Below are 16,777 nucleotides of genomic sequence, written 5' to 3'. Positions count from 1 at the left end.
CCAAGGAAAAACCATCTCACATGCCAATGAACGTGCGTGCTACGCAGTACAGTTGTACAGTAGTATAGAGATAAGGCTTGGTGCGGTACAATCTCCACCGGCAAGCGTTCACACCGCCGTGAGCCTACCTGCATGGACAGCGAGGTTCTTGAGCACTTTGTAATCTCATAGCCGTTCTGCGATTACCTTGGTTATACATTTCATGCTCTTTACTATCTTCCCTTCGTACATATCTTAACTGATCCTTGTGGTTTAGGCGGAGGCGGAAGCCGACTTCTTGGTCTCCTTCACGACAGCCGCGCGCTCGAGCAGCACCCGCTCGTAGTCGTACGGCATGACGCGCATGAACTTGGTCACCAAAGCGTCCCAGTTGTCCAGCAGCTTCAGCGCCTTGGGCGACTGCGTGCGCTCGAGGTGCTTGGTGATCAGCGCCTTGACCTCCTGGATCTCGGCAGCCGACGCCGTCTCAGTCAGCGGGGCCACGCCCACCATGCCCATGTTGCACTTCTTCTGGAAGCTGCTGTCCTCGTCGAAGATGTACGCGATACCGCCAGACATACCGGCCGCGAAGTTGCGTCCGGTGGGGCCCAGGACGACCACGCGGCCGCCCGTCATGTACTCGCAACCGTGGTCACCCACGCCCTCCACCACGGTCTTCACACCAGAGTTACGCACGCAGAAGCGCTCGCCAGCCTTGCCCGAGAAGTACGCCTCACCGCTCGTGGCGCCGTACAGCACAGCGTTGCCGACAATCACGTTCTCCGGGTTAGCGCGCTCCGAGAAGTCCGGGCTCGGGTACACCGCCACCTCACCGCCAGACAGAGCCTTGCCCACGTAGTCGTTCGAGTCGCCCTCCAGGTCGAGACGAACACCCTTGGCCAGACCGAAGGCCAGACTCTGGCCGCCGTGGCCCTTGAGCTTCAGGTGGACCGTGCCGTCGGGGAGACCCTGCTCGCCGTAGCGCTTGCAGATCTCGTGCGACAGCGTGGCGCCGAGCGTACGGTCCAGGTTGGTTGCAACGTCATCGATCACCACCGGGGTCTTGCTCTCGAGCGCATCCTTCGCCTTGGCGATCAGACGCATGTCGATGCACTTCTCAACCTCGTGCTCCTGCTCCATCTCCTTTTTCACACCAGCGCCCTCGTTCAGCGTGCTGGCGTTGATCAGGAGCGGGGACAGGTCCAGCTTGCGGCTCTTGTAGTGCAGCGCGTCCTGGTTCACCTTGAGCAGGTCGGCACGGCCAATCAAGTCGTCCAGCTTGCGGAAACCCAGGCGACGCATGTAGTCCTGCACCTCCTCAGCCAGCATGAACATGAAGTTCACCACGTGCTCAGGCTGGCCCTGGAACTTCTTGCGCAGCTCAGGGTCCTGCGTGGCAACGCCAACGGGGCACGTGTTCAGGTGGCACTTGCGCATCATGATGCAGCCAAGAGCGATCAGCGGGCCCGTCGCGAAGCCGAACTCCTCAGCACCAAGCAGAGCAGCAACCATGACGTCGCGGCCAGTCTTGAGCTGTCCGTCTGTCTGCAGCTTCACGCGCGAGCGCAGGTCGTTCAGCACAAGCGTCTGCTGCGTCTCAGCAAGCCCCAGCTCCCACGGAAGACCGCCGTTCTTCACACCCGTCCACGAAGAAGCACCGGTGCCACCGTCGTGGCCCGACACGGTAATGTGGTCCGACTTGGCCTTGGCCACACCGGCAGCCACAACGCCCACACCAACCTCAGACACCAGCTTCACCGAGACCTCCGCCGAAGGGTTCGAGTGCTTGAGATCGTGAATCAGCTGAGCAAGATCCTCAATCGAGTAAATGTCGTGGTGAGGCGGCGGAGAGATCAAACCAACGCCAGGCGTCGTGTGACGCATCGAGCCAATGTAGTCGCTGACCTTGTGGCCGGGCAGCTCACCACCCTCACCGGGCTTCGCTCCCTGGGCCATCTTGATCTGAAGCTGGTCGGCGTTCGTCAGGTAGTTCATCGTCACACCGAAACGGCCCGAAGCAACCTGCTTGATAGCCGAGCGACGAAGGTTGGGCGGGCCGCCAGGCGTCGTGAAACGCTTTACGTCCTCGCCACCTTCACCAGTGTTGCTGCGTCCGCCAATCGTGTTCATCGCAATAGCGAGAGCCTCGTGGGTCTCCTGCGAGATACTGCCCAGACTCATAGCACCCGTGTTGAAGCGCTTCACGATATCAGCGACGCTCTCCATCTCCTCAAGCTTCGGCATCTTGTCCTCATCCACAAACTTGAAGTCCAGAAGACCACGGAGGTTCACGCGCTTGCACAGCTCGTTCGTCTCCTCCACGTACTGCGCGTAAGCCTCACGCGAGTTCTCACGGGCGGCACGCTGCAGGGCGACAATGTTCTTGGGCGAGTTGTAGTGCACCTCCGAGTCGTTACGGAAGTGGTAGCTGCCCGGGTTGCGGATCAGAGGAAGCATGTCCGAGTGCAGCGGGTAACCGGCCTCGTGGAAGCGCGAGATATCGGTGTACAGGGCCTCGAAGTCCGTACCCTGGATACGCGAGTTCGTGCCCTCGAAGCACATGCTGATAATGTCGTCACCCAGACCAACAGCCTCGAACACCTGCGCACCCTTGTACGACTGAAGCGTCGAGATACCCATCTTCGACATGACCTTGAGGATACCCTTGCCCACAGCAGCGCGGTACTTGTCGAACACCTCGGAGTTCGACATCTCCGTCTTGGAGTGCGCGTACAGGAGACCTTCGTCGTTCATCTTGCTCAGCGCCATCTCCGCCATGTGGGGGTTGACGGCATCAGCGCCGAAACCGAGCAGGGTGCAGAAGTCGTGCACCTCCTTGGCGTCACCACACTCCGCGAACAGCGCAACACTCGTACGCTGCTGCGTTCGGAGAAGGTGCTGGTGGACAGCGCCGACGGCAAGCAGCGACGGCACCGGGTAACGGTTCACGCCCGCAAGCTTGTCCGAGAGTACGATAATGGGGGCCTTCTCGTTCACAAGCGCATCCGTGGCCTGCTCGCACAGACGGTAAAGCGCCTCAACGAGACCACGACCACCACTTCCAGCAGCGAACGTCGCATCCAGAACCTTCGGGGTCCAGTCGGCGTTGTTGGTGCTCTTCAGGGCCTCCATCTCCGAGTTCGACATGACCGGGTGCTCCACCATCAAACGCTTGGCGTGCTCCGCAGACGCATCCAGCACATTCGCAGCCGGGCCCACAGGGCACATCAAACTCATAACCAGCTCCTCACGGATGGGGTCAATCGGCGGGTTCGTCACCTGCGCGAAGAGCTGCTTGAAGTACTCGAAGGGCAGCTTGGGCTGCTCCGACAGCACAGCCAGCGGCGCGTCATTACCCATGCTACCAAGAGGCTCCTTGCCGGTGATACCCATCGGCATCATGAGCAAGTCCATCGTCTCGGTAGTGAAACCAAACATGTTAAGGCGGCGGTTGAGCTCCGCGTAGTTGTGGTGGCGGCGCTGCTGAACAGGGGCCTCCTTCTTCGTGGCAGTCAGCTCCGACAGCGACACCAGGTTCTCGTCCAGCCACTTCTTGAAAGGACGGCTCTCACTCACGGACTTCTTGACCTCATCGTCCGACACGATCATGCCACGCTCGAAGTCCACCAGGAACATCTTGCCGGGCTCCAGACGGCGCTTGTACTTGATGTCCTTCTCGGGCAGGTGCTCCAGCACACCAATCTCACTCGAAAGCAGGACGTGGTCGTCCTTGGTGACGTAGTAGCGGCTCGGACGCAGGCCGTTGCGGTCCAGCGTGGCGCCGATGTACTTTCCGTCCGTGAACGCCATCATGGCCGGACCATCCCACGGCTCCATGAGCAGCGACTGGTACTTGTACATGTCCTTCTTGTGCGGGGCGATGAGCGGGTCGTTTTGCCAGGCCTCGGGGATCATCATCATCATACCCTCGGGAAGCGAGCGGTTGCAGGAGCTGGCCTTGGTCAGGATCTCAAGCACGGCGTCGAAGTTGCCGGAGTCCGACTTGGAGTCCGAGCACACGGGCAGCAGGTCCGACGTGCGGTTGCCGAAGTACGAGCTGTGCAGGGTGCCGCCGCGCGCGTACATCCAGTTCTTGTTGCCGCGCAGCGTGTTGATCTCGCCGTTGTGGCACATGATGCGGTTGGGCTGCGCGCGGTCCCAGGACGGAAATGTGTTAGTGGAGAAGCGCGAGTGCACGAGCGCCACGTACGACGTGAAGTCCTTGGCGGACAGGTCGTCGTAGTACTCGAAGAGCTGCTCGGGCGTGAGCTGGCCCTTGTACGTGATGGTGCGGTTGCTCAGCGAGTTGACGTAGAAGTCCGAGAACTTCTTCTCGTTCACGGACGTGACGACGTTGCGCAGGCGCAGGAGCTCCTTCTCGAAGTCGTCTCCGGACAGGTTGGGGTTCTCGTTGAGCACCATGACCTGCTCGACGTGGGGCTCCGAGGCCAGCGACGTGGCTCCCAGTGTGTTGGACGTGGTGGGCATGGCTCTCCAGCCCACGACCTTGAGGCCCATGGCCTCGGCCATGTCGTCGAAGGTCTTCTTGGTGCGCGGGATGTCGTTGGGCGCGCTCTTGTTGAAGAAGACGTTGCCCACGGCGTACTTCTCCTTCTCGAGCCTGAGCAGCTTGGCGGCGGCGCCGAACTCGCCGTCGCGGGCCACGCGCGCGATGAACTCGTGGGGCAGCGCCACGAGCATGCCGGCGCCGTCGCCGGACGCGGGGTCGCAGCCGCAGCCGCCGCGGTGGGACATACGCACGAGCATCTCGTTGGCCTGCACGACGGTGGAGCGCGAGGGCTTCTTCTTGAGGCTGGCGATCATGCCGACGCCGCAGCTGTCCTTCTCCTCGAGCTGGCGGTACAGCCCCTTCTGCTGGAAGAGCGCGCGCTTGTCGGCGCCCTCGCCCGGGATCGTGCGGAAGCCGCGCGCATGAGGGCGACGCGGCGCGAGCGCCGTCAGGCGGCTGGAGGAGGCGGACGAGAGCGAGGCGGCGGCGCGGCGGTGGAGGCGGAACATGGGCCGGGTCTCTCTCTGTGTCTGTCTTCTGTCAGTGTCTGACTGCGGGCCGGGGGAGTGCGGGGCGCGGCGCAGATTGCGGAATGGGCAACGTCGGAGGCCGTCGGCTTTTTGAGCCGAAGCAGCGCTCGGCGGTTGTATGCGTTTTTGTATGGCGGAGACCACCAGAAGATGCTGAAGTGAGCGGGCGAGAAAAAGGCCATAGTGAAGGGACCTGGCCAATCAGCGAGTGGCGATCTTGCCTCTTCTTTGCGCCGTCCACGACTCTTTGGTGTTCATCACACCAAGCATGTTCAAACAGAGGCGGAAGCCATCGTTTCGGCCCCCCCCCCAATAGTGTTAATATAGGTAGCCATGAGCGCGTGCTCGTGGCAACGGAAGGTGTCGAGTAAGACGCTGTTGGGTGCTGTGGTGGCTCGCATGCGCTGGCTGGACGGAGGCCCTGCCGGTGTTGGCCTTGCACGTCGGTTGATTTCTCACAGCCCATCCTCGTGCTTGCGCAAAACGGGCCAACGTATGGGTCAAATGACTTGGGCTCAGTATGCTCGGGCCATGTAAAGCGCCGAGTTCATGTTGCTCGCGGCGCGGGATGTCCACACGGCACCCAGCACGGCCAGGAATGGTCCCCAGAACTGCATCAAGCAAGAGCACTTGATGCACAGCTCGAGCGGGTGGACAGGCTTTGGCTCCAGAGCCCTCTCCCCCTGCTCAAAGGTTAGTTGCGATTGGACAAACGCCCCTCAAAGGCGCGAGCAGCTCACTTTGCTCATCGTGGGGTTCTGCGAGGCCGCTCATTTCACGGGTCTCCCTTGACGGAGACCGTGAAATGGAGATGTACTGTACACTGGCGCGGTATGCATTAACAGTGTAGCCATCTCACTTCAGGCCGGGTGGGATCGTTGCCATGCCAATGGGGACTCTGGTCGGCCAGCGGCGACTTGCATTGGGGGCCATTCCGGTGCATTTGGCGCACACTCACGTGGCTTGACCTGCTGCAGATGGTATGCCAGAGCAACAGCAGCGAGTGAGCGGCGCGGCGTTCCTGCCTGCAACTGCAACCCGAGGGCAACTTGATTGCAGCAGCAGCTTGCGCCAGGATGAGAGCAGCGAATTGCACCAAACTGCAAGAGGAGGTTGATGTTGGCGGAGGTGGCTGCGGCGCTGGAGCTCCGGTCTGGCAGGCTGGCGTGCAGAGGTTCAAGCGGACAAGCTCCAGGACAGCCCTTATTGTTATACAGCAGACAGCAGCTCAACGAGCGCAGGAGGGATTAGCCGCGCGGGTCCCCCGGCCGGGCTTGCAGATGTTGTAGAAGCGTTAAACCAGAGGCAGCTTGAGCTTCAAGCGCTCAAGATCCACATGCGACGGGCGGTGGGGATTTGCCGCGTTGTGCAGCTTCAAGCGCTTGTAGTTGCCCTTCGTCTGTCGGTCGTCCAGCTGAGCTGACGTGCTGGCCCTGCGGCTCGCCGGGAAGCATTGCTGGCCTAATATTTCGCGCTTGGCAGTCGGCCATTGGGCAGGCAACTGGAGCGAGCAAGTGCAGCGACGTGTGTGAGGGCGCAGCTTCAAGGCGAGATTCGCCGCCTGTGACAGTCACGGCCGCGCCTTCGCCTTGTCTACGGTTTACCGCCTTGAACTTGACCTGGTTGCAGTTCACTCGCAGCGCTCCGTCTATCTTTTTGCCGATCGACGCGGATTGACGACCAGTGAACGACCCGCTTGTTCAAGTTGCAGCAGCAAGAAACCAGGCGAGCTCGCCACCGAGTTCAAACACGCGTGGCCGAGGCTGCCGTCGTCGTGTTCAGGTCTCCGATGTCCGCGCGCAACCAGTCTCCAGCTCGTCCGTTTTGAAGGTTCTCGAGCAAGGAGGAAGTGCTACCCCACCCTCGAAAGCAACAGCAGCAAGCACCTCCATTGACTTTCACCACTCTTCCTCGTCCATGCTTGCTTGCGCTCTGCAACCGATCTCCTAGCGCCGAGGAAGCGCCGCACTTGGCCGCCGCCTTGGAAGCGTCGCTCGCTGTGCTTGACCGGGCGCGGATCCGCATGAAGAGTCGCAGTCCAGGATACAGCGGTGCCGCCGTCGCGGTGCAGGGCCGCACATTCGGTTAAAGTACGCGAGCTTGGTAGGCGACCTGAACGACGAGCTCAATGCCCAGCAGCAAGGCCGATGACGCGAGCGTGCCCATGGCGCCGACGCCCGCCATCGAAGGCGTCGACCACAACGGCCTCGTCGTGGGCAAGTGGAAGATGGGACTCTTCAGTAGCTGCTACATGATGTGCGTCCCCAATGGTGAGTGAGTTCGCCCTGCTTTAATCCAAGACGTGGGCTTAACTAACAGTGTCTCCTTTGTGTGTGCCAGCCATCACGTCGTTCTTCTGTCCGGGCGTCTCCATGGCGCAGGTGTGCGCGCGGCTGGGCATCGCCAACTTCTTCACGGTGCTCTTCTCGTACGTGTCGGTGGACGCGCTCGTCATCGGCGCGGCCATCACCAAGTTCGACGTGGTGAGCACGCTCGCCGTGATCATGGGCGTGCTGGTGACGCTCTTCACGATCCGCATCCGCTTCCGCATGCGCTACCTCTTCTCGATCCCGGGGTCGTTGACGGAAGACGTGTTCGCCTCGGTCTTCTGCTGCTGCTGCTCCGTCGCGCAGATGGCTGCACACGCCGAGTCCTTCGAGATCAACACGTTTGCCATCTTGCCACGGTCCACACTGCCAGGATACACCTTCGGATAAACCCAGTGTATGGTCACAGGAGAGAGAGAGCGAGTTATGATGTATTTGAGAGAGCTTGTACGTTTACTTGGGCGACGATAAGGTTGTGTCGTGCGCGTGGCAGAATAGAAAACGTTCGAGACTTCTTCAGATTCCATTGTATCATACCGAGGCATTTACGATGGAAGGTGTCTACTGTAGAGTCAGCATGTGAAGCCAAACCTGTCGCTTCGACGGTAACCTTACTGCTCCATCGAGCAAGACCACATTCGAATCATCTCCGACGTTGCTTGAAGCGTGGACGCTGCACCGACTACAACGGCATCGTGCTTGGCGCCTGGAAGACCGAATGCTTCGACTGCTTCGACGACTGCGTCCCCAACGGTGCGAACATCTACGTCCAGGTCGTAGCAGATTTTCAGAGTCTTTGGTTACTCCGTTGTGGTTCCTATAGGTTTCATGGCGATCCTGTGCCCCGTGGTGTCGATGGTGCAGATCAGCAAACGCCTCGGACTCGCTCCATACTCGCTGGTCATCGGCATGTACGCCGGTCTCTATCTCTTGGGTCATCTCTCAGTCTCGGTGGAGTACCCGTTCCTCATCTACATCAGCGTCGCGTCCGGTTTGGTGTCGGTGCTGTGGTTGGCCATCCCTATCGGGATCGTCATCCTTCGAGTCAACATTAGCGAGCTCTTTTCCATCCCTGGCAACAATGCAGAGGACGTCCTGCTCGCGTTTGTGTGTGGACCCTGTGCCATCGCTCAGCGTGGGGTCCTACGAGCCCGGGACCTACTCTCTCGGGCCTCGCTCCACTTTTGAATGCTACGTACACCAGTAGAAACATCCAGCCCTAACAGTTGAACAGGCTTCCAGTTAATAATGACAAGGGAGTGGTCACTCACTCGACGCTTTCCAGTTCGATTCCACACTTCTACATTTGAGTCGGAGGCATATGCGGAGTTCTAAAGGAAGAGTGTACAGATGTACAACATACATCCACGTTCGAGCCTTTTCCAGCCGAGAGCTGGTAGATAAGCTTTCGAGATTTCTCGATGATACAGGCGGATGATTCTTCAATGAACACTCTCAGTTCATGGTTGTCCTCTTCCTGAATGGCTCTTTGTTCGAAGACGACACTTAGTTGCAGCCCCCTCCACCGCGAAGAATCGACATCACCTCGAAACGAAGGCCTCCCTCCCTCTCTCCACACAAACCAATTTACTGTCGCCAGTCCAAGCAAGTGCCAGGACTTACCAACAACCAGCCAAACCAACAACCCAGTTCGTGTACCCGAACAAGCTCGAACTCGGCGAAGGTGTCGACCACAACGGCATCACGGTCGGAGAATGGAGCAACGGCTTCTTCTGTAACGGGGTTACACGGAGGTTACCCTTGTGGTTACCCTTTTGGTGTGCGATACACCAAGGGTTACTCCCTGGGCCACTGGCCAGTCATTGAGAATGAACTAGAGTTAGTTATGTCGATAGTAAGTGCAGGTATTTGCACCGTAGGCGGCGGAGCCGCAGATAAGAGAATGAATACAGTTTGCCTTTTGCAAGAAGTCTCTGACTTGTTTTCGTGGGTCCTCGGATAGGACCCTGTTGGACTCTTTGAGTCGTAAAGTCTTCCTCTACGCAAGGAGCTACGGCAGCCCCGCTGCACTTGGTAGCACTCGTAGTCAATCCCTCACCTGAGTCTGTTAGACTGTACCTCTGTGAGGATGGAGCAAGCTGCGTTCGCGAATTTGGCCCCCGGCCAGCAGGAGGCGCTTAAAAAACTTATGTCTCTGTTGGGCCCGGAGGGCGTGGCGCTCCTTGCCTCGCAAGGCCCGGACGCGATCAACGCGCGTCTCGAGGCGTTCTCAAGCTACGAGAATGCTCTGTTGGAGCACATCCAGCAGCGGATGAGCGCGACGGCGCCTGCAGCGGCGTCGGCCGTGTCGCAAGCCGGATCGACTCGACCCAAGCCACTCATGCTGAGTGTCAAGTCGTTCGAGGGTCTGGAGGGGGAGAATCTCCTGCTCTGGATCCGCGAGATCGAAATGGCCATGGGCTCTGCCCTGCTTCAATCGGAGCACCAGCGCGTCGCGCTTGCCATCTCTAAGCTCAGCGGAAGAGCTCGTGAGTGGGCGCTTACCAGCGGGTCGTCGGTAGACCAAGCCTTCCCGACATGGGATGAGCTGAAGCAACAGCTCTCACGAGTGTTCTCGCCGCCGAACCACGCATACCGCGTGCGGTCCAAGTTCCTGGCTTGCCGTCAGGGGAAAAAGGACTTGGTGGACTACGTCCAGGAGCTACGCACGCTCATCGCCGGCATGTTCGCTGAACCGCTGCCTGAGTCTGTCACCGTCACGGTGTTTATGGATGGTCTCAGGACCGGAGTGGCTCGCACGGAAGTGTTCCGCAGTCGTCCTACCTCGTTCGAGGAAGCTGTGGCCGTGGCGTTGAACGCCGAGCACAATTTCAAGTCCGCTCGCGTCGGCTGGAGCGCGCCACAGGCGAGTACGTCGAACGGTCCTGAACCTATGGACCTCAGCTACGCTGAAAGTGACGAAGCCGAGCTTCGGGCTGCTGAGCAGCGCCGCGATATCCGCCGTTGCTACACCTGCGGCAGCACCGAGCACTTGCGGCCGGGTTGCCCGCTGCGCAAACAGCAATCTGCTCGTTGGAGCGGCCCCGCTTTGAGCCACAAGGCTGGTTCGTCGCGGGGAAACAGCGACTCCCAGTAGGCGCGGGGCGGCCTACTGGGGAAGAACTAGGTTCTGTAGTGCCTCAGGGAGGGGGAGGACAACGGAGTCTAGTCCCGAAGAGAGCCGTACTCTCAAACACGGAACGTAAATGCAAGCCGGGCTTGCTGGTCGTCATTGCGACTGTGAAGGGCTTCGAGAAGCCGTGGACGATCTTGATTGATTCGGGGGCGTCTGGCAATTACGCCAGGCGTTCCTCCATGGAGGGCAGCGAGTTATATACTGTGGCGCTTCGCGCGCATTCTCGTGACATAGTCACTGTCCGTTTGGCGACGGGCACTCGTGTCACGGTGCCCAAGGTCCCCATGGACTTGGGCGTCAAGTTCCTTGACTTTGACAGCACGGAACGCTGTTTGGTCTTGGACCTGGATTCAAGGTATGACCTCATCCTTGGCATGGCGTGGCTGGAACGCCATGAGCCTTGGATCGACTGGAGGTCGAAAACATTAGGTGCTACGCACTTCTCTCCTGGTGGGGCTTTGGCGAGTCATGAACCCACCTCTACCAGGACACAGAAGCGCTTTTGGCGCGAGCACTGGACCGAGTCGGTCGCTGTGCTGGACATCGGCGTGTCGACAACGCCGTTGTTGGAGAAGCACTTCCCGGAATGGGCGCGACGTCGTATACGTCGGCCGGTCCCGAGCACCGCTCGTCGGACGTTTGTGGGGCGGCACGTACTCCGCTGGTTCAGGGGCGTTTAACGCCTGGCGACGGTATGTCGCGGCACTCGGAGCTCGGCTCCCCTCGTGCGCGTGGGATGGCACGTACTCCATCGACTTTGGGGCGTTCGACGCTCGGCGACGGTTTGTCGCGGCCCGTTGGGCATGGCCCTGCGGGGGACAAGGCGGAGCGTGTCTCGCCTGGTACTTCATGACCAAGGATTGCCGTTTTGGCGATTCCTCGCTGGCGTCCACGATGGACGGAGGCGCGTTGTCGCCTGGATGTGGTGACGACGCTGCCGCCACGTCCCCCTCATCCTCTCGGCCTCGGGCGCGGAGGAGGAGGAGGAAGAGACGCAGAGCGTCTGCGGCGTCGAGCGTGTCGAGCGATGAAGCTCCACGCGAGTGCTGCGAGCAGCTATACACGCTTGTGAATGGGCTGACGGGAGACGTCAATGGTGACATCAGCCTTGAAGCTCTTCCCTCCGTGAGTGCTCTCCTCGAGGCCTTAAAGGCGGGCGATCTAGCCGAAGTGGTCATGATACGACCAAAAGAAGAGTTAAACTCGTCGTCACTATTGGACGAAGTGGTCCTGGAGGACACTAAGCAGGCGCTTAATAAACGTAGTGGCTCAGCCATCTTGAAGGATCCGTCAGATCCGTTGTACCCGTTGGTAGTGGAGTTCGGAGACGTTGTCTCGAAGGACCCGCCTATGGGCCTACCTCCTGATCAAGGCGTTCGTCATGAAATTGACTTGGTTCCGGGAACCAAATATTGCGTCACACGCCAGTGGCCACTTCCCAAGGAACAGTGTGACGTCATTGACGCCTTCTTTCGTGCCAAGAACGAGGCAGGACTGGTGCGCGAAAGCAAGTCCCCGCACTCGACGCCGACAATCTGTGTCAGGAAGCCGAACGGCAAGTGGCGCATTGTGCATGCTTTCAACAAGCTTAACGTGGCCACTATCCCGGCACAAACGCCGATACCTCGCAAGGATGTTCTTCAGAACAACATGGTTGGGTGCACGTTGTACAGCGCTCTCGACTTGGTCGATGGCTACTATCAGCTGCTCATGAGAGCGAGTGATATCCCTCTCACTGCGGTGAGTACTCCGAGCGGTATGCTCTGGGAGTGGTGGTTATGCCCCAAGGGCTGTCAAACGCACCGGCAACGTTTAATCGTCTTGTGACGCAGTTGTTTCGGCCGCATCGCGCATATGCGCAGACGTACTTTGACGACATCTTCGTCCACAGTCATGCGGAGCACGGGAAGTCGGATATGGAGAACCACATCGACCATTTGAGAGCCGTGCTCGAGTGTATGCGAGCGAACAAGCTCTACGCCAATGCCGACAAGTGCATCTTCGGTGCTGAAGAAATTCCCTGTCTGGGATGCTTCATTGGGAAGCGTGGTCTCCGAGCGGACCCTGCCAAGGTCAAGGCCATTGTGGACTGGCCGGTTCCTGCGAACCCGAAAGACCTGCGCAAGTGGCTGGGTCTGGCAAACTATTTGCACAAGATAGCGAGAATTATGCTGAGTTGGCACAGCCATTGTCTAACCTTCTCAAGAAGGATGCTGAATGGTGTTGGGATGCCGAGCAGCAAAGAGCTTTTGAAGCAGTCAAGGAAAACCTGCTTCAGGCACCGATACTGGCACTGCCAGACCCCGATCGGCCGTTCAGCGTCGTGTGTGACGCGTCCGATTTTGCCATTGGCTGTGCACTGCTTCAAGCAGACGCCGATGGGCGTGAGCGGGTCATTGCGTTCGAGTCTCGGCAGCTAAAGGCTGCTGAGAAGAACTATCCTGTCCATGACAAGGAGCTACTCGCGATGAAGTATGCCCTCGTCAAGTTCAGGGTCCATCTGCTCGGTTCCAAGCCGTTTGTGATCTTCACAGACCACGCGTCCTTACGCACTGCGACACAGTCGCCTCACCTCTCGCAGAGGATGGCCCGTTGGCTCTCGTTCTTTGCGGAGTACAACTTCGAGGTGACGTATAAGCCCGGTCGGCAGAATGCGCTGGCCGACGCGTTGTCACGCAGGTCTGATTACGAGCTCGCTCACGTCACGAGTGTGACTTCGTCGATTACTGACATGATCCGTGTCGCGTATGCACGTGATGAGAGTTGTGTAGCTTTGCTACGGACGCTGGGGAGCGCGGAGTTTCGAGACTCGGATCTCAAGTTGTCTGCGCGGTTGCGGGCGCGATTACATCGCTACTCCCTGGATGGGGATCTGCTGTATTACAGCACTGGATCGGATGACACGCCCCGCGTCGTCGTTCCTCACGACGAGGACCTTAAGTATCGTATCCTCTATGAGGCTCATGACTCTCCCTTGAGCGGCCACCTTGGTCGCGAAAAGACCTACAGCTCTGTGAGCCGCCACTACTGGTGGCCCAAGCTGTACAAGTGGGTTAAGACGTACGTGAGTACCTGTGAGTCGTGTCAACGGGTGAAACCCTCCCCACATTCGGCGGCGCCGTTGGCAAGTTTGCCTGTCCCGTCCCGGTGTTGGCAGTCCATGAGCCTGGACTTTGTGTTTGGCTTACCGAAGGATTCGGCAGGCAACACGGGAGTTGTGGTCTTTATTGACCGTCTCAGTAAGATGGTTCATCTGGCGGCAGTGCCGGACACCATTGACGGGTCTGGTACAGCGGAGCTGTTTATCGACCGCGTATTTCGGCAGCATGGGCTGCCTGAGTCTATTGTCTCGGATCGAGATCCTCGTTTCACGGGGAAGTTCTGGACGTCCGTCTTTCAGGTGCTTGGCACTCGTTTGGATATGTCCACGGCGGATCACCCCCAGACCGATGGTCAAACTGAGCGCGCGAACCGCGTCGTCGAAGACGTTCTTCGCAGTGTCTGTGCGGAGACGCCTAAGCGCTGGAGCGCGATGCCCCCTCTCGTTGAGTTCGCGTTGAACAATGCGGTGCATGCCTCGACAGGCTTCACTCCGTTCTACGTGAACGGGCTTACTCACCCTCGCGTCCCGTTGACGCCGTCACGTAGTGACTCTGGGCTTGGTAGGGGAGAGTTAGCCGATAGGCTTGCTGATGTCAGCTCTCGTGATATTTGTAAGGAACTGGACGACTTCTTGTCGATCCGTCTGAATGTCTTAAGGCATGTGCGAGACGCAATGGCTGATAGCCAAGACGTTCAAAAGGAACAAGCTGACGCTAGAGGCCGGGGTAATATGGAAAACTTTGAGGTCGGAGACCTGGTGTTATTAAACGCGAAAAACCTACCTACACATGCAGTTTCTGCGGTCTTCAAGACTAAGCTGCGTCCTCGCTTCATCGGACCGTTTAAGGTCGTGGCCAAGAAGGGCCTTGCGTACACGCTTAACCTTCCCAAGAAGATGCGCACACACCCAGTGTTTTACGTGGGCTTGCTCAAGCGTTACCGCGACCCGAGCCAGGTGAGCGCGGAGGCGCTGGCGCCGGCACCGTTGGAGGGGCAGCACCCCGCTGCAACTGCACCAGCACGTCAACCTGCCCGCGCAGGATCTGGACTTGGTCGTGCAGCGCCTGAACAAAGCGCTCCAACCGACCCATCCGGTCATCCGGTGGATCTTCAAGATCGTGGAGCCGACGCTCAACAACGCGGAGCGCGTCGTCGTTCTGCGCAAACTGCCTCCCGACCCAGTCGCGGTGGTCGCGCCCACGCCCGGCTTGATATTCCAGCTCGGACAACTGCGCTCGCACAGCCTCAGGGTTTAGCGGCGGCTCGCCGACCTCCTGCTCTGCTCGATAAGCACGGAGAGCTTCACTTCCATGTGGAGCGGCTTCTGAAGCGACGTCGTCACCGGGGTCATACCCAATATCTGGTGAAGTGGCGGGGCGAGCCACCGTCGTGGGAGTACGAGGTTCCCCTGAGGCAAGAATGCCCGGACGCCGTTAACGCTTTTGATCGGGAGCACCCGAGACGCTCACCGAGCTCGAAGCCAACTCGTCGGTCGCCTCGCGCTTTCCGGCGCTAGAACGAGACGATGACACATCCGAGCGAGTGCTCGAGTGCGAAGCGTGAGCTGGCGCCGCAGGCGTGGACGTAGACGCACGGCGCGGAGTATCTCGAACCACACGATTGGCGCCTTGGGCGCGTGGTCTTTGACCATGGCGATTTTGTTGGCGGGCCTTCTTCTTCGCCCACATGAAGCGGAGTCGCCGTTCAAGAAGAACATCTTGCTTTCTATAGCTTGCTCGAAGAGCATCAATTGACGGCAACTTACGGGAATTCTCAACCCAGGCCTGGAACTGGCCATTATCTTCATCTTCGGTCTCACCGGGAACGAGGACCATCGGGATGCGCTGCATCTGAGGCGTGCAGTTGACCATCCAGTCGGGCGCAATACTCCGAGGGAGTGGTCTGCTGCGGCGTCAGATAGCGCTGGCGCAGCGCGAGGCGCTCGTCTACATCTGCCGTTGTCGAGGCTCTCGGCCCTACGATGTATGAACCCAGCAGGCCTTTGGCCCAGTCGTTCGCGACCTTCAATGGATCTTCGCTGCTTCTAAAGCCATAGTCTCTCCGAGAGGGGTTCACGATAGGCAACGCCTGCGGTATGTTCGAGCGCGTTGGTGCGGTGCGCTCTTCGAGCTGACGGCGCTGAGTCTGGTCCAGTGGGTTGGAGACTGTGTCGGGATCCGTCGGATCATCCCCGTCCCTCGGAGGCAGTGGTGGCGCATGGCGCAGCGGGTCCCAGCGTTGTCTACACAGAGGTCGATGGCACGTTAGCGTTGGGAGTACACCTGGCACCCCAGAACGCGTGAAATACCTTCGAGGCTTTCAGGGACGCTTGCAACCACGCGTAGATGTGACGCGAGTCATCGGCATCCTGAAACTGCGCATACATCTTGTAGAGCGGAAGGGCGGCTAGAAATGCGTCTACATGGTTGGTAGACCTCAATCTAGGCTAGTAAACCTGTTGCATGATAACATTTGTTAGACTACGCCCGCACTCTGATTTGAGATCACACGATGGACCGCTTGATCGTCCGGCCTCGTCCTGCAGCGTCTTGTAATGGTTGATGCCATCGTTTAGCTTGAACACGCGCTTCTTCTCCTTCATTTAGGGCGCCTCACGCGAACGTTTGTCCGTGTGGGCTGACATATGACCACAGCACAACAGAGCGGCTCTGAGAGCCGCCCCAGTTGTATCGATAGGCCTTGGGCGACAGCACGTAGTATTTGCCTGGGTGCTGATGGGTTCGTAGTCGAAGTCCCCCTGCTGCGGCGTCGGGCCTGGTGCTGGGCCTGCATGCTGTTCGGGTTCACGTGCTGCTGGAGTTCATGAACGCCGGGCCATTGAAGCCGCCGCTATTGGTGCCGTGGCCCAGGGATTTGTAATAGAGCTTGGGAAGTTCGCCGCTGCACTGGTGGTGCGGCGAGTGCGCCTGGTACTGCGAGTAGCCGTAGCCCTGCATGCCGAAGAGGAAGGAGGAAGTCAGGCGGGTGTACTGCCGATGGAATGGGGATGGCTTGTACCGCCAGCGCTCGCCTCGCCTGCAGTCGAGAAACATGTCAGCAATGGGGCAACAGGCTGGCTAGAGTGAGCAGCGTACCGAGATTGAGTTGTTCTGCTTTCGGTTGTGCCTCATACGTCTCGTCGTTGTAGTAGAAGGCGTCCCTCATGTGCCGTGCCGTGCTTGCCCTGGGATAG

General features: G+C 59.2%; 2 protein-coding genes across 2 annotated transcripts; one reads left to right on the top strand and one right to left on the bottom strand.

The window, feature by feature from the left end:
- Positions 1-178: 178 nt before the first annotated feature.
- PHYSODRAFT_352697 (hypothetical protein) lies at positions 179-5,201 on the bottom strand (the record flags this gene model as incomplete). The annotated part of the gene is made up of 2 exons (XM_009537136.1): positions 179-4,854; positions 5,091-5,201. 2 exons carry the CDS (start codon positions 5,199-5,201, stop codon positions 253-255), a joined length of 4,713 nt encoding a protein of 1,570 aa, XP_009535431.1. The 3' UTR covers positions 179-252.
- A 1,946-nt stretch (positions 5,202-7,147) lies between these two features.
- On the top strand, positions 7,148-7,736 carry PHYSODRAFT_524566 (hypothetical protein; the record flags this gene model as incomplete). The annotated part of the gene is made up of 3 exons (XM_009537135.1): positions 7,148-7,289; positions 7,360-7,453; positions 7,508-7,736. 3 exons carry the CDS (start codon positions 7,148-7,150, stop codon positions 7,734-7,736), a joined length of 465 nt encoding a protein of 154 aa, XP_009535430.1.
- Positions 7,737-16,777: the final 9,041 nt, after the last annotated feature.

Source organism: Phytophthora sojae (genome assembly GCF_000149755.1).
Source record: "Phytophthora sojae unplaced genomic scaffold PHYSOscaffold_10, whole genome shotgun sequence".
Classification (NCBI taxonomy): domain Eukaryota; phylum Oomycota; class Peronosporomycetes; order Peronosporales; family Peronosporaceae; genus Phytophthora; species Phytophthora sojae.
This window is presented reverse-complemented; position numbering and strand designations above follow the sequence as displayed.